Source organism: Ostrinia furnacalis, unplaced genomic scaffold (genome assembly GCF_004193835.3).
Source record: "Ostrinia furnacalis isolate ACB-3 unplaced genomic scaffold, ASM419383v2 OfSCF7578, whole genome shotgun sequence".
NCBI lineage: Eukaryota > Metazoa > Arthropoda > Insecta > Lepidoptera > Crambidae > Ostrinia > Ostrinia furnacalis.
Window position 1 is genome coordinate 182,355 of NW_021137817.1, and position 22,602 is coordinate 204,956.

Below are 22,602 nucleotides of genomic sequence, written 5' to 3' on the forward strand. Positions count from 1 at the left end.
ATCTTTTTAATTGCTGAAAAATCCCAAGAACCCACTCTGAAGTTAATGGTCTACTTTTGGTAAGTATCAATATACAACTTTAATAATAAAACACATGTTGGATAAATTATAACTTATTTAATTACACATTAAATTAAGAGTTTTGTAAGATGACATTAACTTTTTCCATTGACAATAACATTTGTCTTTGCTTTCTTGGGGTATCCATCAGGATTCATGGTTTGCCATCTCCAAAAATCAGTACCTGTAATAGATATCAGTGGTTAAAAGCCAGCCACTAGGTGGTAGAATTGATTAAAATTGTAAAGCTTGCTGCTGAAAGATACTTAAATTATTTTTAAAATAATTATTAATTAACTAAGAAATTACAAAACATTAAAGGTTGTTGAGATAAACATCCTGTATATTACCTAACTTTGCAAAGTTTTAAAAATCAAAACAACCGATAAAGTGCGATCGAAAGTCTCTCCTTAAAATTGCCCATGTCGCGATAGGCTTTTGGATGTATAAATAAATATTCCAGACAGGCAGGTCGCGTGGACTGTCATGGGGCGCGCGACCTACTGTCATTGGCCTATGATCGCGTCGGCAATGGCGATCAGAGGTGGAATTGTGTAAAGCAATCGTAATCATTTGACAGTTCATAACGTACGATAAAGTCAGTTAAACAAAGCGTTTGACAGAATAATCGTACGTTATGAACTGTCAAATGATTACGATTGCTTTACACAATTCCACGCGTTAGTGTGGTTGAAGCATAGAACAACTTTAGGCTTGTACTTCGACAGATCTCTCGATTCTAAAAAGAAACTTACACATCTCCTCAACGCTATGCTTCGTGGTCCAGCCCAGTTCCTCTTTGGCTAGCGTAGCGTCGGCCCACATGGCCGTAATGTCCCCCAATCTTCGGTCCACATACTTCAGTGGAATCTTTGTGTTGGTGACACGCTCGAATACCTCCACCAGCTGTTTGACTGACACTCCTCTGCCTGTTCCCAAGTTGTAAACCTGAAAATTGTCAAGAGAATTAAGATGAAATTGTCTGCCACTGCTTTTGCGCCGGCTATGGGCCCTGAGGGCTGAGTGTGAGTTTTCAACCGACTTCAAAAAAGGAGGAGGTTCTCAATTCGACCCGTATGTTTTTTTTTTTTCTATGTTTGTTACGCGATAACTCCGCCAATTATGAACCGATTTGAACAAATCTTTTTTCGGCGTATAGGTAATACCTCAAGGGTGGTCCCATTTAAATTTAATAATAGAAAAAACAACCCCCAAGGGTGGAAAATTGGGGATGAACTTTTTTATACGCAATATCTCCGCCGATTATAAATCAATTTGAACGATTATTTTTTTGTTGAATAGGTATTATCAAAAGGGTGGTTTCATGCGAATTTGAAGAAAATATTTCACCCCCAAGGGTGGAAAATTGGGGATGAACTTTTTTATACGCAATTTTTTTAATTTTTAGTTTTTTTTTTGTGTTCACGCATTTGAAGTCGGTTTTATTTCTTTAAAAAGTTATCTTCAAACGCGCTCAATCAAAAAATGACATTAAATGTATGACGGATTGTACAGCGCCCCTAGCGGGAAACGTTCAAAAACTAAAATTTTCATACATTTTTTAAACGCGCTCACTAGTGAGCACATTTGATGTAAACTCACACTCAGCCCACTGATCGAGATTCAAGTTTGTCTTACTGGGCGAAAAGAGGGCTTTGGCCTTCCCTTTAGTCTAAAAATATGTTATCTGTGGTCTAACGAAGCTTTCATATCACGTAAAAGTAGGCTATCTAGCTCTACCTTAGAGCCTTATCTAATCCTCAGAATGTCGTAGCATCCCTTTTCCGAGAATCATGGAAGTATCACGAATCTCTAAACCTCTTTATTAAGTTTTGTGTTGGGTACTTGTCTTTCAGTTGGTACGTATTCCATTTTAAAACTGAAATATGTTTTATGTAGATAGAGCTCGTGTTACTAACCTTGAGTTTTACGTGGTTGTTGCTGAGCAGATTCAAGGCCGCCACATGTCCACTCGCCAAGTCCATCACATGGATGTAATCTCGAACTCCTGAAAAATATGATTTTACATTAATCAAACTTGTTCAACCAACTCTCCTTTAATTATGATANCTATGATAACTTGCTAAACCCCAAAATCCACTTAAAGTAAACGGGACGTAGGCTGAAGTTTTCAGGGTAAAGATAACTCTTACCAGTTCCATCAGGGGTGTTGTAGTCGCTTCCGAATATTGTCAGAACGGGCTTTTTTCCCAGGGCCACCTGTGCCATGAAGGGCATGAGGTTTGAGAACTCCTTGGTCGGGTCCTCGCCGATCAGGCCTGATGGATGCGCGCCAACCGGGTTGAAATATCTTAAGGATATGATGTTCCATTTCTGAAATATTTTTAAGTGATATTATTTATACTAGAGCTCCGCCTTTTACGTAATCATGTAGATGAGGTAGGTAATACAGGGTGTGATTCAGGTTCACAAAATTTTCTCCTACACTTGGTATTTTCCGACAATAAAATGTTGATCATTTTATAAAATCAGAAATCATTACATTTTTACTACATCCTGCATATTTTCTTACATAGATGGCAACATGAATAAAATTTCCATTAAAAATGGGATGGGAATGTGATATCATTTTAGTTCGGCAAGTTCGGCCTTGAACTTATCTGTCGGAAGATTTTAGGTCAATAAAACTGGTTAGTTAGGTACCATATGATGAAAAAATGTCACAGATTTAAGCTAAAATGTGTCTTGAGGATCATTTTTTTATTTACGAATATAAGGCTTTAATAATTTTAATCTAGTTTAGAGATTTATTGGTTTAGTTCTAGCATTATTAGTCATGTAAAATAGATTTTATGGCGATAGAATGTTCTCAAATAACGTTGACATTTGAGAATTTTATCTCTACGAATCTATTTTATATGACTGCTTAGATTTCTATATCCATTTCAGCATTGATCTGTCGCTGATATAGGAAATAGTAATTGATCATTTACTCCATAATGGTTTTGACCTCTGAACTAATTACTTTCTATTAATCTCTCGTCATGCTCTTACCTCGTCAGCAGCACTCAGATCCTTGAGCATCTCCTCAATGAAGTACTTGGTGCGGCCATAAACATTGGTGATGTTCCCAGTGGGGTGGGTCTCTGTGATAGGCAGGTGCTCCGGCTCGCCGTACACCGTGCACGACGAAGAAAACACCATTTGGTAGCAGTTGTGTGACCGCATTACCTGCAAGACGTGTTTTTTTACATTAATAAATCAGTCGACAAATGATACTCTTGGTGAACCTTCATTGGTTGGATTTTTACTGGCGGTCAAGCTGTAGATCCTTACTGCACAGGAGTTGCAGAGCTGGAAACGAGAGGAGGAAACTGGGAATAGTTCCGTTACTCTTGGTTACTTTGTTCAGTGCCAACTTTAACTCTCAAACTCAAAGAATAAAAGGACTTGGGTAGGTAAAACATTTAGCAAAAGTGATTCCTTCAGTCATCTTTTACCCTTAGGTAGAAGAGCTACGATAAATGTAGCGTAGCAATATGAATGAAGTTGTCTTATTATGGTCACATTGTAGTGAGGTTTTCCAAAATCGTTCTTACCTCCAACAAATTGAGCATTCCTAGTAGATTGTTCTGGTAATATAGAAGTGGTTGCTGCATTGATTCGCCAACGGCTTTTAGGGCAGCAAAGTGGATGACGCAATCGATTTCATGCTGAAAAATAAAGGTAAGATGAACCAAACCAGTCAAACGGATTGCGAAAGTTATATTTACTAAATAATTTCAGAATTCTTCAGCTAAGGTTCGCATTAGCGTTTCAGCATCTCATACTCAGTGATAAGTTTGTCCTAGATAGGGTGAGGAGGCCCCATTAGACCGTTGCGCTGCGTCGCGTCATAAAAAATATATGGAAAGCGTCGACGCTGCGCAACGGACTAATGGGGCCTCCTCACCCTGCTCATAGTTTTGAGGGGCAAAGAAATTTTTTCTGAACGTTCGGCATTTGTTTGCAAAGTATTGGAAAAATCGCAGTTAACTTTCTGCCAGATGATATACAGGGTGGAAACGTTAAGTGATCTCACTCGATTATTTCTAAACTATACAAGATATCGAAAAACTGATTACTGATTCTGAAAGTGCTTCACAAGCTCTTTCAAACGGTACCAATAATAGGTTACAGAATAAACTGGATCTATCCGAAAATTCAATGTTTCCAGCTTCCATACATTTAGTAAAACCACATAATATTAAAAACTATACAAGATATTTAAAAACTGGTTACTGATCCTGAAAGTGCTTCACGAGCTCTATCTAACAGTACCAATAATAGGTTACAAAATAAACTGGATCCATTCGAAAATTCAATGTTTCCAGCTTCCATACATTTAGTACAGCCACAGTCATTGGCACTCATGTCTTGTTAATATTATAGCAATTAAAGCCTAAAACCAATGTTTTCCAAGAATAATTTTAATAATAATGCAATTTACGAGTTCATTTTAAGTGTTTATTATTTAATAAAAACAATTTTTACTTTATTATTGATTGGCTGGCATACATTTAGTATGGAGGCTGAAAACATTAAATTTTCGGATAGATCCAGTTAATTCTGTAACCTAATATTGGTACCGTTGGATAGAGCTTGTGAAGCACTTTCAGGATTAGTAACCAGTTTTTCGATATCTTGTATAGTTTAGAAATAATCGAATGAGATCACTTATCGTTTCCACCCTGTAGAGTTCTAAAAGATCTGCTCACCTTATCGAATATGTCCACAATCTGTTGTTTGTCCAGTAAATCGGCTCTGTAGAAGGTGATTTTCTTGTCCGTGATCATCTCTGCGCGGCGCAGCGCCGGGGAGCCCTCGTCATCGCCAACTGCATTGGCGAAGTTGTCTATGGCTACGACTTCATGACCAGCCTGCAGTAGGTCCACCACGCAGTGGCTGCCGATGTAGCCAGCGCCTCCCGTCACCAGAATCGTCTTGAAACGCGGCATTTTCCCTCTTTGTTATGCTGCAAAAACATGCATCTTTAACGCTAGTACAAAAGCGCTCTCTCAATATACTCCTGGTTGTCATCATCATCATTATTCAGTCATAGGACGGCCACTACTGAACAGTGAACATGTCTCTCCCAATGATTTCCAGGTTGCATTGGCTCTGGAAATGCTCTCAGTGGTCAGTAGTTGTAATAATTTGGTTTTTAATAGGCGCTCCATTTCACCCGATTTGCGCCAAAATAAATCAATGGTAATTGTAGAGACGATGTAATTTAGTACAGAAAAAGTTATCGCCTTTTTTGTAGTTCTTAAACGCAGACGCAATTATTCATAGAATGTTCTATTTACTGGTTTTAGCTTGAGTTAGTCATTCGTGCATTATTTGTGTTGTCTCATTAGAATGCTAATGTATTTTACTTCAAAAAGATCGACAGGCTGTCTATCATGCAGATATTTTTTGAGCCTCCGAATAATAATTGCAAAACAGCTCGGTTTGAAACAATAAATAAAAATATTATTTACTTCTATGCACTTCTAACATGGGCCCATAAAAGTTGATGGCTCGTTGGTACGTGCATCAAAAATGTTCGCAAACATAGCCTTGCGCCTTTCTTGGCGGTTTGCTAAAACAATAAGCTATTAGCCCGCCATAATTTGTGGCCCTGGCTGCGTCACGTCTCGTCTAAACGAATAATATCACGATTAACCGACTCTAATTACTGTTTGATAATTTGATGGACCGTTTAATAATCTGAAGTGAACGCTTAGGTAATATTTATAAAACAAGGCCTTGGTAGAGACATGATTTCTGGAGATGAGAATACAAAAGATCGTTCTTAAAACCCATTCAAAAATCCGTACCCGAAAACAAAACGTATTTTTACCTAATTTCCGTCAGTATTATATCAATTGTGCAATGGAAATTAGCTAACTTTGATTTTCAACCAATCTCTAGTAATCTCTACTTCATAGGAAAACTCAATTTGAATTAATGTTGATCTTGAAAAACACATGAACAATATTGCTAAATAACATTTTTATGACGAATAATAAAACAAACTGACACTTGGATAAGTATTACGAAGGTTTTCTAGAGACTGCATCGTGCTAAACGATCGCCAAGGAGCTGTTGCTCAACAATAATTATGAATTGCCATAAAAGTCGAGTCAGAATACAATTCAGTAAACAATTTTTGTACCTGTACCTTCTGTTCAAAGTTATTAAAGTTTACTTTACTTTTTAGTTACAAGTAGATAAGTTCAGAATCCATTTCATGTGATCATCAAAGATTTAAGCTTGAAACCTGAACCTAATAAGAAAACTGAACCACCTATCGTATCTGATATTGAGATGGATGATGACCTAAACTTTTAATTAAACATTTTAAAAAGCAATAATCACAGGAAGAGGCTATAAAATATCGGAAATGTACATTTACATTATTCAAGACATCATCAAGGAAATATTTGCTCTGTACAATGATTCTTTCAACAAGTTTACGTCATCGTGGTAATCCGTGATTGAATATGAAAAGTATTTATTGATATTAATCAGCGTACACAATGAGCGATCCATTTTGGTATGGCATAATTATCGAGGCCTAGGTGAATTAGGTAATCTATGCGAAAGGAAAATTCTATTAGATCCTTGTCACAACGTCTAAGAGTAGGCGCACACCGTTGATTTTTCGTCGGCCGATAGTTTAGTCGGGCAGTTGATCAGTATGGGCATGTATGGGAGTGCGCACACTACGCCGATTCGATTCGGCCGATTCTTCATACAAATTAAAATCGGGCACAACTATCGGCCAACTAAAAATCAACGGTGTGCGCATACTCTAAGCCTAGGTATATCTGCTTGTATCTGCCGAAAGATGTTATCATAGCCGTTATCACTTGTAACATTAACATTATCGTAAGTAGGGACTTACAGGATAAACGTATAAACTAATCTGCACTGATTTCATATTTGAGTCGGACTTTATTCATCTATCTACTTGTGTAAATATCTCATGATGATTCACTATCTGTGACGTGTATTTTTTGATTACATCGATCGAGTACTAGGTACGTAATATTTAGTACACATTTTTACGTGCACCTTTGCCTGCTTGAGTTTTGGGCTGTCACAGAAAGAATTTTTCTGGTCCCCTGGGTCTTGAAACTATTTTTCAACCAAAACAAACAACATCCATAGTGGTGGTGTAAGCATGAAAAGGTGACAAACTTACTTAGTCCCAGAAATAAAAGTAGCCAAGCAAAACAGAGACACTATTGATGTAAACAAACTTTCTCACCAAGTGTACCTATAAATTTTCCCTATGCGATCAAAGAGGAAAGGGTCATAAAGTTGTAAATCAGAAGCGATTAAGTTTATTCTCTAAATTGCAGTGCTATGGGCATCGTCATGAACTTTTATGCGTCCGCTGCGTCCTGACTAATCTAAATTTCCCATAATTGCAGCGCGCGATGCTCCCCGCTCGACGTGTTATTCCTTTTTTGCTGTATCCTGTTGTGGAGTAGTGTTCAGGAACTCTGGAATATCTACATGACTGCAAGGATAAGATGGCTTGCAAATCTAAAGCTGCGAACTGTTATGCCTAATTATAAACTGCTACTCCACTCAATGTAGTTTTTACAATCAGTTACAGTAAAGTTGCTTAACTGGGTCCCTAAAGAAACTTTTCACGTGAATCTAACTAGAACATTTAGTGAAAATCCTATGAAATATCCCAGGCGCTTTCTGAAACTATTCTGCAGAAAAGCTAGCGTCATGGTATTATCTTTAAGTTGGATATCAGGAAAATGCTCATACGTGTAGTGATCCCACATCACGCATTCATTACGGATTCACCAAAGCGTACAGATTCCAAGAAAATCGGTGAGTAGGTACATTACTGGCGCGCACGAGCAAGATTTGTTGTGGGACTTCCTAAGAATGTATCATTTTCCCCAACTGCAGATAACAGCAGATCATATCTGCTGTTATCATACAATGCAGTTCCTAAATAAAGGTTGATAATAGCAGGAAATTGATTTGCATTAATAACGTCCATTTACTTGCGCATATTTTTAATCACTTTCTTTACTTTTTATGTCAGATTAATATTTATTTGATGACATATTATAACAGAAGGTTTTTGTAGGATCAAAACGAGTGTTTTGTTCTAATTTTATTTGACCTAACTAATAATATCATTGTTTGCAAGAGTTTGTTTAGTGTATAATCTAACTAACAAAAAACTATTCTTGCAAAAAGTGCATTTACAGTACCAACCTAGTACGAGAAGAGGGTCCAATACAAAAAATAAATGTTTTAATGGTCGTGAAGTGATTAACAGGCGCTTTCTAATATTTATAGAATTTGTTCGCATGATCGCATCTAGGTTAATGTTACTATTGAGTTTGTGTAGGTTCTATTTACCGAAATCCGTTATACCTACATAAGTCAAGGTTACTGTTACATTTATTTACGTATTTTCATTTTGAACATCCATTCTAAATCCAATTAATTTACTGGTAAGTTCACAAACGGATTAAGTTATTCATGCCGCCAAAAGTGTGAATTTATTTTGATAAGCGACATTTTATTTTATTACACCAAAATTATACATGCCAGACAGTTTTATGCCGTAACCTGTCAAGTTTAGGAAGAAGTAGAAAGATTTCTAGGTAAGTTACTGATTTCTATTGGTAAAAGAAAGTCATAATTCTCACGCGCCGAGACTCGTTTGTAGCACTGTCATTGCAACTTGAGTTTTGCGTTACATATTATTAAGTAACATTATTTTTATATTTTGCATTACACCTGCATCGCGTGCACCGAAAACAAACAAATGGAAATAACTGTTGGCGTAAAAAATCACGGCTCACTTTCACATGACCGTTACACGGAGTCACTCACCGGTTGATCTATTGCCGGTTCCCATAAACGTGCACTAACACAGGTTTTGTTGGGTATTGTGGTTGGCGCGGGCCGGCCCTGTGCGCTCGCGCATCCGACTGACTGAGGCTTACCGCGGCCGCGCGACGTCTACCAAGTATCACGGATTCACGGGTGTACGTCACACTCGCGAACTTGGGCCCACGATCACACGTGTGCGAATGGGAACCGAGGAATTCTAATCGATTTGAGCGGTCACTGACTCGAAGGAGTTGGAAGGTCACTATGCCTTAAATGGAATACCTTTACCTTACGTCGAGAAGCTTCCTTTCATTCAAGACCAAGATTTTCTTTAATTTTCTTACAGGAAGTTGGATTCGTTGTACGTTCCAGCCTAACGTCTACAGCTTGACAAAGGCCTTCCTCGTGCCTTCCCAATCCCAAGTATTTCCACAAAGAACGGACACGACCATGTTCACCAGATCGACGGTTTACTTTATGAAACGTTATAATAATATTATTCTAAGCTTCAATTCTTCATAGGCTTGTAGAGAAAGCTGTGAATCCTAAATGCAACGTTCGCATCAGTGTAAATGGTGTCGACTGTCGACCCACCGAGACCGGCCGACAGTGACCTCGCTCGGCAGTGCCATGCCCGTGCGCCAGCGCAGAATCGCCGGAATACCGTAACCTGTCTCTCTTGTTCATCTTAGAAATGGCTGTAAACAACATGAGTGGGTGATTTGTGTCCTCTTTATTTTTTTGCTTGTACTTCTGCAGTGTAGATGATTTATTTTTCGTTATGCCCGAAGTTTTGTCCCCTGTAGATGTGTAGTGTTTAGTCTTTTACTAGATAAAACACAGCCTTTACTTGTTTTGTTTTGTTTTAAATGATGTTACGAACATTTTACCGATATTTTGATGGTGTTAAAGAAAAGGGGCATAAAAGTAGGTTCTACGAGTAGGTATAATGCTTTAGATGTCTTCATAAAAGATCAGCAGCCATAGCACAAAGATATTAATCTTGACAAAAGTAGTACAAACAAATATATTAAACAGACCGACAGAAATAAATAACTTACACTAAATGAAAAGCGGGGTTAAGTGGAAATTGAGAAAACCGGATGCTTTTCCTCGTTGAGTAACTACTTAAAAAATGTTGTGTAAGTCGTTATATATCTAATGCTTTCATAGTATTATTGTATTTTCTATGTTATGGTAATGGTTATGAATAATTCATATAAAGGTACTTACCTATTTTGTGATGCCCTTAATTAATAAGTTCCATCATCATGGAGGCAATTCGTTGATCGACTATGAATATAGCAATAAGTAGGTACTTATTGGATTACAAGTAGTACATAGGTTAGGAACAGTCAATAATTTACTTGATCTATAAAGTTTCTTATTGGTGAGTCGCATTAGATTTTTGGAAAAAAGAGAGCCGACACGGGACTACCTTCGAGATGGATCGGCAAAACCGGTGCTTTGTGTTATGACGGTTCTGAAATGTAGATGACGATTGGCTGCGATTGTTAAACCACCTTTTAATTTTATTTGGCATTGGTTGAAAATGTTGAAATAGTAAAAAAAATATTCTAGCTTGAGAAAGCCTAATTACCGTCAATTTATGGAAGCACATCCTGAAAAAACGTATTTACCCGATATCTTCACCCGGAATCGGAACTTTTAATCTTAACTAAATATCGACAAAACAATTAGTAATTTACAAGACTATGTCATCCATATCTTTTGCGATATTATCAGCACATAATAGGCACAGCAATTTAACAGAGACATGACGTAATTTATTCGTAGGATCCTTAAGTACTATACTTAGGTCTGATTCGACCAAACTTTTATCCGAGAATAACTCCTGGTTTAACTACAGTAAGTTATAGCATATTGACATTTTCAGTATGGGAAATAGGTCAAAACTGGCGATTTATTCTGAGATTAATATTTAGTCATAATTGGTCGAATCCACCCTTAAAGATATTACAGACACATGGAGAGTATCCGGTTCAATGTAGAGCACCCTGTAGTGATTAGGTACTTATTGTGGTGTTCTACCTATAGTCCAGTCAATAAAGCATTATAGATGGAAATCCGTGGAACACAATTTTTGACTTCGGTACTTTATTNGTGTAGATGATTTATTCTTCGTTCTCCCGAAGTTTTGTCCCATGTAGATGTGTAGTGTTTAGAGTCATTATTAGACAAAACACAGCCTTTACTTAACTTGTTTTGTTTTAAATGATGTTACGAACATTTTACCGATATTTTGATGGTGTTAAAGAAAAGGGGCATAAAGTAGGTACCTACTCTGAGCAGGTGTAATGCTTTAATAGAAGTCTTCATAAAAGATCAGCAGTCATAGCACGAAAGATTGACAAAAGTAGTACAAATAAATAAATTAAACAGAACCGACAGAAATAAATAACATACACTAAAAGAAAAGCGGGGCCAAGTGGAAATTGAGAAAACCGGATGCTTTTCCTCGTTGAGTAACTACTTATTATGTTGTACGTGTAAAGTCGTTATATCTAATGCTTTCATAGTATTATTGTATTTTCTATGTTATGGTAATGGTTATGAATAATTCATATAAAGGTACCCGTCTTACCTATTTTGTGATGCCCTTAATAAGTTCCATCATCATGGAGACAATTCGTAAATCGACTATAGCAATAAGTAGGTACTTATTGGATTACAAGTAGTACATAGGTTAGGAACAGTCAATAATTTACTTGATCTATAAAGTTTCTTATTGGTAAGCCGCATTAGATTTTTGGAAAAAAGAGAGCCGACACGGGACTACAAAGAATATATTTACTCTGACGAGCAGGACTACCTTCGAGATGGACCGGCAAAACCGATGCTTTGTGTTATGACGCTTCTGAAATGTATAGATGACCCACGCTGAACTGTCCCACCAAACTCAATGACAGGGGAGCGCTATCATCGTTCAACTATATGGTTTCCAACATGGCAAAAATCGGAACCAGCGATCCGGTATTGACGGTGGCGCCCCACTGTCAATGTCATGCATAGGACAGTTCAGTATTTTGGAACTATAGATGGCGATTGGCTGCGATTGTTAAACCACCTTTTAATTTTAATTGGCATTGGTTGAAATAGTAAAAAAAAATTCTAGCTTGAAAAAGCCTAATTACCGTCAATTTATGGAAGCACATCCTGAAAAAACGTATTTACCCGATATCTTCACCCGGAATCGGAACTTTTAATCTTAACTAAATATCGACAAAACAATTAGTAATTTACAAGACCATGTCATTCATATCTTTTGCGATATTATCAGCACTTAATAGGCACTGCAATTACAGACATGACGTAATTTATAAGTAGGATCCTTACTAGTACTTATTATTATTCTGTGTCCTTACGTACTATACTTAGGCCTGATTCGACCAAACTTTATCCGGGAATAACTCCTTGGTATAATTGGCACATTGACAGTTTCAGTATGGGAAATAGGTCAAAACTGACGATTTATTCTGAGATTAATATTTAGTCTTATTTGGTCGAATCCACCCTTAAAGATATAACAGACACATGGAGAGTATCCGGATCAATGTAGAACACCCTGTAGTGATTAGGTACATAATGTGGGTTCACGAAATCACGACTCGTGGTGCTCCACCTACATAGGTACATTTTTGCGCTTATTTCTGCTTGATATTAATACGGGACACCCTGTATATGTGTATAATTATTTAGCTCTATTGGATTCAAAACAGCCTACACATTAAAAAAATCCTAAAAATTCGTGATGTTCCTACTAAGTATAATAAGGATTTTATCATAAAATGTTCCTTGGTCTATAACAAAATAAAAGACAATATTAAATAAAAACAATTTATTGCTTCCTTCAGCATATTAAGTAGGTAGGTATAAGTCAATTTAATTTAAAACATAAATAAAATTGGGTTGCTTCCATTTCTCTCGAAATAAATGTCTCTCGCTGCAAGCGCTGCAGTTTGATCAGATATTTCAAGTAAATTAGAATTTAAATTACATAATGAACCCTAGGTAAGGGTTACACGGCTTTTTCCACACTAAAGAACTTTTTCGCGGGTGTCTCATGACCCGGTTCGACCCTCGGCGAGGTCAATGTTTATTTCCAACGAAACATGTGCTCCTCTCCGCTTGCACCCGTGCGGATTGGGCAGATGTTTCGCTTTAACAATTCAGAGAATTCACAAAAGTAAATTTAAACTTATTTTATTACAAGCCACATGTGTTCCGAGGATGATTGAGGCATTTTAGCACCATAATACTTTTATATCGCATATGAACTTTAATAATACTATAACGCGTAATTGTATATGAAGACATTTGAACAGAACTTAAAAATAATAAAGTTGCAATGGTGGCGAGCAATGGAAGTTAGGAAGATATGGTAACATAACGTCTGCAGAAAATGCAGTACATGACAAATGCATGATAATGTATGTAATGCAGATAATTTCTTCATACCAAGAGCATTATTAGCAAGGTATATTTAGGTAACGGTGGGTTTTTTAAGCAAGCATCTTATCTTTGACAGGAAAGAAGGTGAATTTAACTATTGTGTATTTTAACCACCATTTTTGCAACAAGGCACTACAAAAGGAAGTCGATATTCGCTTGTCGTTTCGATTACTAACTAGACATAATAATCCCAATGCTCGATTATTTTAATATTTTTTTCACACAACAAAAACTGGGAAGTTCAATCTTAATTTAATCAACTAGGAACAATCAATTAATAGTGTAAAGTAACTGTAAAATACTTTCGTGGACATAAATGTAGAGTTCTATTACAAAACAGAACTATAATGTTTCTCAATAATTTATAACAATTTAGAATTAAAATACTTTGAAAAATTAAAATAATAAATGTAACATGTATTTAAATAGGAATCACTTAACGTATACTCATCGTACACACAAAATATTATGACTAGTCAAACTTAATACTAATGAAATCAATACTTTGGTCGTTGTGCCATTTTTTTAGGATTTAAAGGGCTTTTACTATTTTTTTGTTTTTTATTATTTTATGTTTATTATGATACGTTTAATGAAGCCGTCGCAATTTGTATTGTCGGTGTCAGTTGATGGAGTAGCTTTAAGTGGTCGCGAGAACTGTAACAGAAAATTTCTGCATTAATTAGCTGCTAAATACAAAGATCAAAATTTTTGAAATGAAGTATCTATTTCAGTCAGCCCTCGAAGTCACGGTTTAGGCTATAGCTGTCAATTTTACATTGCTTCATGAAAAATGTCTACAACGCGAGATGCAATAAATTTAACCACTCGAGTCATGTCATGCCTGTCAATTTATAATTAAAACTTCCTAAGGCCCGCTATACACGGACAGCTCGAGCAGTTAGTCAGTGATAAACATACACGGACCACTCTTGTAGTCAAGAGTCAACAGCTTGAAGCTGCCAGTGATAACTGCTCGAGCAGTTGGTTCAACACTTCGAGCGGTGGGCAATTTCAAATCAGTAGAACCATGGGTTTTGAAGAGGAAGCACTGACGACAGCTCGAGCAGTCAGTGTATGGCTGGCGATTGCTTGACCGCACGATGAAAATTCACCGCCCGAATCAGTTGCAACTGCTCGAGCGGTTCGTGTATGTGCGTCCATATAACTCTGCAGTTCACTATGCAGTCGCAGCTTGAAGCTGTCGACCCTGACTGCTTCAAGCGGTCCGTGTATTGCCGGCCTAAATAAAAACAATGCTTACCCACAAATTATCCTAATTAGTCTTTTTGGCGTCTTTAGTCTCCTCCTTGGGCTGGCCCTTGCCCAGCAGCTTGGCGAGGGAGTCCCAGATGCCGCCCATGAAGAGCGCGCAGAACAGGTTCTCGAAGGGCACGAAGGGATCGTGGATGCCCAGCAGGATGGACGATAGCTGGCGAAATACAGTATTTCATTAAGTTAGTCATGTATTTGATTGGTGGGTAGACTCTGCTACAAATATTTTTTCCGTAAGAACTGAAACTTCTCACAAATGCTCAAAGTTGTAATACTCGTATGGTCTCTGACTGAATCTTTAAAAATATCTTCCTTTAGAGTTATTGAATTTCTCGTAAAAGTTAAATATGTAATATCGATCGAATTTTAAGAGTAGATTCGTGAGTTTATGTTATCCTCAGTGATGTTTTTGTTTTGCTTGAAAATTGAGCCGTAGATGGTCAGTAATAAAACCAAGAGGAAATAAGTAGCATAATAGGCTATGCCCAGAATTAAAATGTACTATGTGATGAAGAAAAAATAAGTTTAAAGTTACAAACCTTGAAATACACGAAGAATATGACTATGCCGAAGTACACCAGAGCGTGTGGCGCGGAGATGAGGTCCGTCTTCTTGTCCAGCACGAAGATGATGGACGCCACCAGCGATGCTTTCGTGTAGCTGGAAAAAAGAAACAAAAATAAATCTACTATATAAAAGTAAGTCGGGGTTTCCTTCCTGACGCTATAACTCCAGAAAGCACGAACCGATTTCCATGGTTTTGCATTCGTTGGAAAGGTCTCGGGCTCCGTGAGGTTTATAGCAAAGATAATTCAGGAAAAATTTAAAGGGGCTTAAAACGGGATCCACGCTTACGAAGTCGCGGGCGGCCGGTAGTTAAATATAAAAATACAAATTGATTAACACAAAAAAGAGCCAACTTTGAAAATTGAATCAGCTCTAGTTTGTAGCCTGTCACCATTTAAAACCAGCCCAATATTAATAGAGTAGCAAAGTACGGTAATAATTTTAGAGATTCGTGGATGTTTTAGATTTTTTTGTATTTTTTTTAATTTATTTATTTTTTTGAGCTCGTTGATGTCTTTTGTAGGTCAATGACGTTTTTTGATTTTAATGACGTCATTAAGAAAAGCGGTGTTAACTTTTAGAAATCGTATAACTTTCTTTAGTTAGTTGGACTGGGCTGTTTCCACAGAAGTCCAATTCGGACGATGGTTAGCTTGACTTTTACTACAATTTTTAACTATAGTTTACATATTGTTAAACTAGCTTTTGCCCGCGGCTTCACCCGCGTGAAATTTAGTTTGTCACAGATCGACCAAAACTATAGCCTATATGTTAATCTGGCTTATAAACAATAATACTGTAAAGATTCATCAAAATCCTTTCAGTAGTTTTTGCGTGAAAGAGTAACTAACATCCAGAAATCCAAACTTTCGCATTTATAATACTTATTAGTAGGATATTTAAACATTGGTAACATGAAGATTGGATTTTTTTTTATGGGACAGGAAGCAAACGAGCAAACAGATCACCTGATGATATGACTATTAAATTATTACCGTGGTTATCTTGTCTACGGATCAATTATGCCTTTGGGCCTTTGGGTTGGTGATGGGGTCATTTGTGTCTCTCTCAAAAGTGATCATCCGCCTTTCAAGACCGCTATAGGCTTCCTGTAAGATGCTTGATATGGGGTAATTTAAGCCTGTCAATGGTTTTTATGGACTTACAAGCTAGGCTGCATGGTTTCCATGGCTGTGGGCGTCCAGGCGCCACGGATGAGGCGCTCCACCAGCTTGGTGAAGCCGGCTCCGTTTCCTTTCAGGGTACCTGAAATAATTAGTGGTGTGTTAAAGTGGTGTGTGCCATCATGCAGCACTGGACACGCGTCCATCTTACTAAAGACACCAAATTGTCGTTCGTTAATAAAATTGTGTTTAGGTTACTGTGTGATTTACTAACCATAGTTTATAAGACTTTTGTTACTAACACTTTTATGGGCTATGCCTGAAATAAATACCTTTTATTTATTTTTATTTTATTTAAAGTAGGGTATGTGTAAGTGTTACTTCGATAGTGAGTGTAGTGGAAGTTAATTAAATGAAAGAGTGGACTGTATACAATTAATTGTCTATTCGGTATAAATTAACAATGATATTGAGACCGTTTAGTGCAAAGTCGTTGAACGAGTGCGTCAGGATCGTCTTCTTCGATGTTCGCTCGCGAACCGAACATTGCTCGTTCGTTCGCCGAACGCTCGCCGCTCCCTCCGGTCACGCCGCCCGCGGGCAATTTCCGTAAGTAGACAGTAAGTAACTGTGGTAGTGAAGGCTTTGTCCGGAATCCCACAGTTCCTTCCCACTTAAGGCGAATGATGGAGCACCGGGGTCTTTTAGTGGGTATGCCTTGTCCTTCTGACTTGGTGAGCCCCACATAACCTACCCTGTCCCCGTAGGGTAGGTAAACAATTCAATGCATTTTTCCACGAAAAAAATGTGAAAAAGGTATGTGTAAGTAGGCACGTGGTTCAATTGTAAAAAAAATATCTATTTCAAGTAATTTAGATTAGAAAATTTCGTAAAGCTTTCTATCTTTTGATTTATAGTGTTTATATTGAAGTGATTAACATCATCAGCTGTTTTTAAGCCATTTTATTATTTACTAGCTGACCCGGCGAACGTTGTTCCGCCTTAATGGCAATAAATAAGCAGACTATTTTTTTTAATTTCGAACGGGATAAAAAGTATCCTATGTCCTTCTCCTGGCTCTAAACTACCTCCCTGACAATTTTCAGCTAAATCGGTTCCGCCGTTCTTGAATTATAAGTGGAGTAACTAACACGACTTTCTTTTATATACAGATTATTTACAGTATGTTTAATTTCGTCTGATTAACACTTGACCTAGAAACAGCTGTTACAATATTTATTATGTTTGCAACTGCATGCAGGCAAACCCATTCAACATTATTTGACCAACTGCTCAAGTTTTTTTTTTTGTTTTCTACAAACAAACAAAAAAAAAATTGAACAGATGAACGCCTAATTTGTAATCTGATTATAAATTAACTCACTAATTAATTTTCAGTGTTATTTGACATATTTTTTTTAGTAATCAGATTAGTGTACAAACTTGTTGGTGATCTTTTTTAATAAATAAATAAACACATTATACAATGTGTTTTTTATTGATTAAAAGAGCTGCCCAAGCTGTCCTGATTTTTGCCATTGCTGAGCATCTAAGTAGCTACCTATCACATGAAAGTTTTAGTGACTCTTGTTAAAAGTTTATTTGACGAAGCTTACCAATGATGATCATGATGACGTAGGCGTTGGGATACAGCTTGGCGGCGTGGCTGACTCCGTCGTACACTTTCTTGGCGCGGTAGATCTCTTTCATAGCCGATGCCACCACTTTGACGGGTAAGAACTTGGCCACTTTATACCCCACGTCGAACGGAGTGTAGAAGACTATGTACCTGTCAATTGAAAAAGATTAGGTTAAAATTATGCTCTTAAGGATTTATTCAGTTATTTTCAACAGTTTCCGAAGATTGGAGAGAGTTCCGTGAAATAGTCACGGAACCCCCTTCAATCTTAAGTATTTGATTCATCTCTTTACGACGAAATAGTCCCTTTTGTACTAAATCTCTTTATTCTAAACCAAATTATTCTGGCTTTGAAAGAAAAACAGTCTACAGCAGAAACATAGCATAATAATTTGTACAGTTTTTGAAAATTAGAGTTTCTGTGATAGCTATGGAAAATTCAACCCAAGTCACGTGAAAATATTATGAAGTAGGTACGAGTAGTGAGGTGTTACTATGAAGTCTAGTTGTGCTGATCTTGTGCTATTACCATGTGACTGTTCCGATGACGAGCTGCGGCGTGTTCTTCAGAGGAGCCAGCATTGGTTCTCCCAGCAGCCCGTTGACCACCATCCCGCCGGCGAAGATCACCAGCATGGTGGACAGCCAGCAGGACAGAGGGTGTTTGCGGGAGAACGCCTGCGCCCCTGGAACATCAATGATCTTTATGTAAGTTTTATTCGTGTAATTACACGCGGCTAATGTGTCGCCAGCTAGTTTTACTTTGAACTTGGCTAGACATGCTACCTTGTGTCCCATATGAATGATATGAGTAAGAACAGACAATGGGACATCGAGGTAAATACTGAAGTAAGATGATGTTGTATTAGCAATTTGGAAAGAAAAACTGCTGTGTGATATGGGCTGGTATCTTTCCCTGTGCACATTAAGGTATTATGAGTAAAGAAACTGCTTTCTGTTTTAAAATAGGCACCTCATTCGGATTAATCTTTCAAAGATTATGATCTTGTGGTAGAGTTATTGTAATATTTTGAAGGAAGAAAACTTTATTATTTTCAAAAAGCATTTTAGAATGACTAGCGGCCGCCCGCGACTTCGTACGCGTGAATCCCGTTTTTCCCGCTAATTCCCGTTCCCGTGGGAATTTCGGAAATTCCTTTCTTAGTGCACCTCTACGGTACCTAAGCTACGTCCCTTCCAAATTTCAAGTGCCTACGTTTAGCCGTTTAGGCTGTGCGTTGATCTGTCAGTCAGTCAGTCAGTTTCTCCTTTTATATATTTAGATTACCTACATTAATATCACCGTCTTTTTCATGTCACTCGTACGCAGATAGCATGAGATCATATTACTCCGTATACTACAAAAAGTAGAAGCAGTTAAATGACATAAATATGACAGAAATAGTGGTGTTATTATCTAGTGGTCATCATACATACTAAAAAATATGTAGGGCCCGCAGCCCTATTGAGTAGTACGTACGACTGTATTATTTTTAATAGGCATGGTGAGCAAGTAAAGATAAATGATCTACATACTACACAGATATAGTATACGAGGGGCGGCTGAAAAGTTTTGAGCCTAAGTATCTTCAAGTGTTATTATTGACTCGCACTAAATTTAATTAATTTGCCAATAACCTCCTTAGTATAAGTATCAAGTTTCATTTCATTAGCGTCATCACGCTTTTAGTAATTAATCCGTAAACATCATCAAGTCTCAGTTATCCGCGCAATGTACGAAATTGAAGTACACAGTTGTCATAAAATTCCTCAAAAAAAGGAACAAAACGTTGATGGTAACATTTGAAGAGATGTCGACAGTTTATGGGGAGTCTGGGCCTTCATTTGCCACCATGAAAGATTGGATCCGATAATTCAAGCATGGCAGGGAGTCGCTAAAAGATGACCGCAAATCAGGGCGGCCAGATTTCGCCATTAACGAATAAAATAATGAAAATTTAAAGAATCTTGCTTTAGAGATCAGCGAATTAAGCTGTGACGGATAGCTGAAGCCATAGGCATTAGCAAGGAACGTATCGACGATATTTTTCATACTCATTTGCACATGAAAATGGGGTGTGCGTGATGGGTGCCAAAAATGCTCACGCCGTTCGACAACCAGGGTCGAGTCACAACTTCGCAGGAGTTTTAGGACATCTTTGGCCATAATCCTATCAAATTTTTTTCTCATATTGTCACTATTGATAAATAATAAATCCGGCAGTACGATCTAGAGTCAAAATAAGAGTCAATACAATGGATTCAAAAGGGAAAACGCCGCCGCGGAAATTCAAAGTGGAGCGATCGACACCCAAGCTCATAGCCACTATTTTTGGGATTGTGGAGGAATTTTATTCATTGACTACCAACTTAAAAAAACTACAATAAACGGGGATTATTATGCTGTACTGTTGATAAGAGTGCGTCAAGTGGTTGTTGAAATATTAAGAGGCAAACTGGCGAAAGGAAATCTGTTTTTGCAAGACAATTCGCCCGTTCACACCGCGCATGTTGCATGGCTTGCCCCGGGTAAAACTGGATTTCAAAAAATTTATCACTCACCACACAGTTTAGTCCGAATCCCTAGCTATTTTTTGTAATTCTCAAATTGGAAAAAAGACCTCCAGGAACGATGATTTTTGAGTGACAAAGAAATGAAGGCGGCGTTAAACGCTCATTTCGAAGGCAAAGATTGCGAATTTTTTTTCAGTGAGTAAAAAGCTCTTTTACGCAAATGTAAGAAGTCCGTTGTAGTAGAGGGAGATTAAATAGAAAAATATATTTTTTATACTTTTCTATCGGCATTTTTAATACCCTAGGCTCAAAACTTTTCAGCCGCCCCTCGTATCTGTGACATACTATGTATAATACCTACTCTACATAAATCAAAGCCCAACATCCATATACCTACCCATCATGTTTTTTTATTATTATTATTATACACACACAAGTTGTTTTACTTACAATATTCTAAATTTCTAAACCATTATTATGACTTAAACAAAATAAATTATTAATAACATTTGCGTAAAATACTGCAACATCTAACCATTTACTTCGTTAACTAATCGAACCCTTTATTTCCTTAGCCAAACACCCTAAAACTCCATCCCATACACACATTATTATTATTCTTACTTTTACACCCTTCTTTCACTTTACAGAATCCTTTTTGCTTCGCTCCTCGGGTAAAAAACGATGACGTAGTAAGTCTTGAAAACTTATAATTAATTTCAACTTCCCCCAACACGGCTCGTTGGTCTAGGGGTATGATTCTCGCTTCGGGTGCGAGAGGTCCCGGGTTCAAATCCCGGACGAGCCCGACTGTGATGTATTTTTGTCTTTTTAATTGATTAATTTGTTTTAAATTACCACAACTTGTCATTTTATTAAATTAGATGTTGCTTTAAAATTATTTATTTACAAAAATAAACATGCTGACACTGCGCCATCTAGCTAATCTAACTGGAAGCAAATATTGGCACGACAAAGAACAGTTGCATGCTTTTTTACTGTGCTGTTTATTTCTGTCCAGGAATAAAGATTAAGGTGTTCTAGAAAAGATTATCTAAAATCTGTGATAAACTATAAATTTTGTTAGTTGAAAGTACACATTTGTAACTAAAGTAACACATTATACGTTATCAGTAGCGAATTTTATCATGCATTGGCAATACTTACAGCTAATGATAAAAATGCTTGTAAGTATTAGTATTTTATGTATTAAAAGTACACTATTACATGAATTCTGCACGCTATGTTAAAACATTTGAATTTTCCTTATAGGTATTTTGATTCTCTATCATACTAAAGACCGTGGTTGACTTGTGATCCACAGGGAACTCAAATCTATTTTTAAACTGTTTAGGTGTCTTTATTTTAGAACATTCCAAGCATCAGATGGCTAAAAGCGAATCCAAAAAATAACTTTCAGGATGCGGAAGTTGCCCGCTGTTGAGTATTTTGGCGGGCGAAATGAACTTGATTTAATAAATACTAACCAGCTCCTAAATCTTCTCTTACTGCTAGAGCGCATAATAAAGAGTGCGCTATATCGAAATACGGGTACATCTTCAGTTTTATGACCTGGTTGGCCAGGTCCAAGAATGCTTCGGGATCCATGTCGTCAGGTTTGCGTAGGTCTCACGATATTATTTAAATTAAGGCACAACTAAACACCGACAATATCGTGGCACGTTGCGCACGGCGCGACTACACGCGGGCACAGATGCCGCGAGACTGGGAGGGACGGGCCTGCCTGAAGATCGAACTTGCTTTCCTGTACCTCTACGATTATTTTGGTCCGAAGCACTAGAGGAAAACGTGGTCGGTCTCGGAGAACGGCTCTGACATTTTGTCACTATTGTCAGTGCCATTATTTGTTTTTTTTTCATCAAATGTCCTTTATTTATTGAAGTTTGTATACGCTATTTTCGTCATTGTATATCAAGTTTCCGTAGTGTAGCGGTTATCACGTGTGCTTCACACGCACAAGGTCCCCGGTTCGATCCCGGGCGGAAACAGGTGTTTTTTTTTTCTTCAGTTCACCGATTTTTATTTGGGTCGAGTGAGTGTAGAGCCACGAGGTGTTTGTAGATA

General features: G+C 37.4%; 2 protein-coding genes and 2 non-coding genes across 4 annotated transcripts; 2 read left to right on the top strand and 2 right to left on the bottom strand.

Annotated features, from left to right (window-relative positions):
- Nucleotides 1-102: 102 nt before the first annotated feature.
- On the bottom strand, nucleotides 103-9,060 carry LOC114365232 (UDP-glucose 4-epimerase). The gene is made up of 8 exons (XM_028321768.1): nucleotides 8,926-9,060; nucleotides 4,779-5,035; nucleotides 3,621-3,734; nucleotides 3,076-3,252; nucleotides 2,214-2,394; nucleotides 1,980-2,068; nucleotides 816-1,008; nucleotides 103-244 (listed from the first exon to the last, which is right to left on the bottom strand). The coding sequence occupies exons 2-8, from the start codon at nucleotides 5,016-5,018 to the stop codon at nucleotides 156-158; spliced, it is 1,083 nt and encodes a 360-aa protein (XP_028177569.1). The 5' UTR covers nucleotides 5,019-5,035; nucleotides 8,926-9,060; the 3' UTR covers nucleotides 103-155.
- Nucleotides 9,061-12,769: 3,709 nt separating this feature from the next.
- Nucleotides 12,770-22,321, bottom strand: LOC114365235 (trimeric intracellular cation channel type 1B.1). Its single transcript, XM_028321771.1, has 7 exons — nucleotides 22,005-22,321; nucleotides 18,533-18,689; nucleotides 17,981-18,153; nucleotides 16,407-16,506; nucleotides 15,213-15,333; nucleotides 14,663-14,830; nucleotides 12,770-14,055 (listed from the first exon to the last, which is right to left on the bottom strand). The coding sequence occupies exons 1-6, from the start codon at nucleotides 22,123-22,125 to the stop codon at nucleotides 14,675-14,677; spliced, it is 828 nt and encodes a 275-aa protein (XP_028177572.1). The 5' UTR covers nucleotides 22,126-22,321; the 3' UTR covers nucleotides 12,770-14,055; nucleotides 14,663-14,674.
- Nucleotides 21,254-21,325, top strand: TRNAP-CGG (transfer RNA proline (anticodon CGG)). Its single transcript has one exon. It is a non-coding gene; the product is annotated as a tRNA-Pro (tRNA).
- A 132-nt stretch (nucleotides 22,322-22,453) lies between the features above and the next one.
- Nucleotides 22,454-22,526, top strand: TRNAV-CAC (transfer RNA valine (anticodon CAC)). The gene has a single exon. It is a non-coding gene; the product is annotated as a tRNA-Val (tRNA).
- Nucleotides 22,527-22,602: the final 76 nt, after the last annotated feature.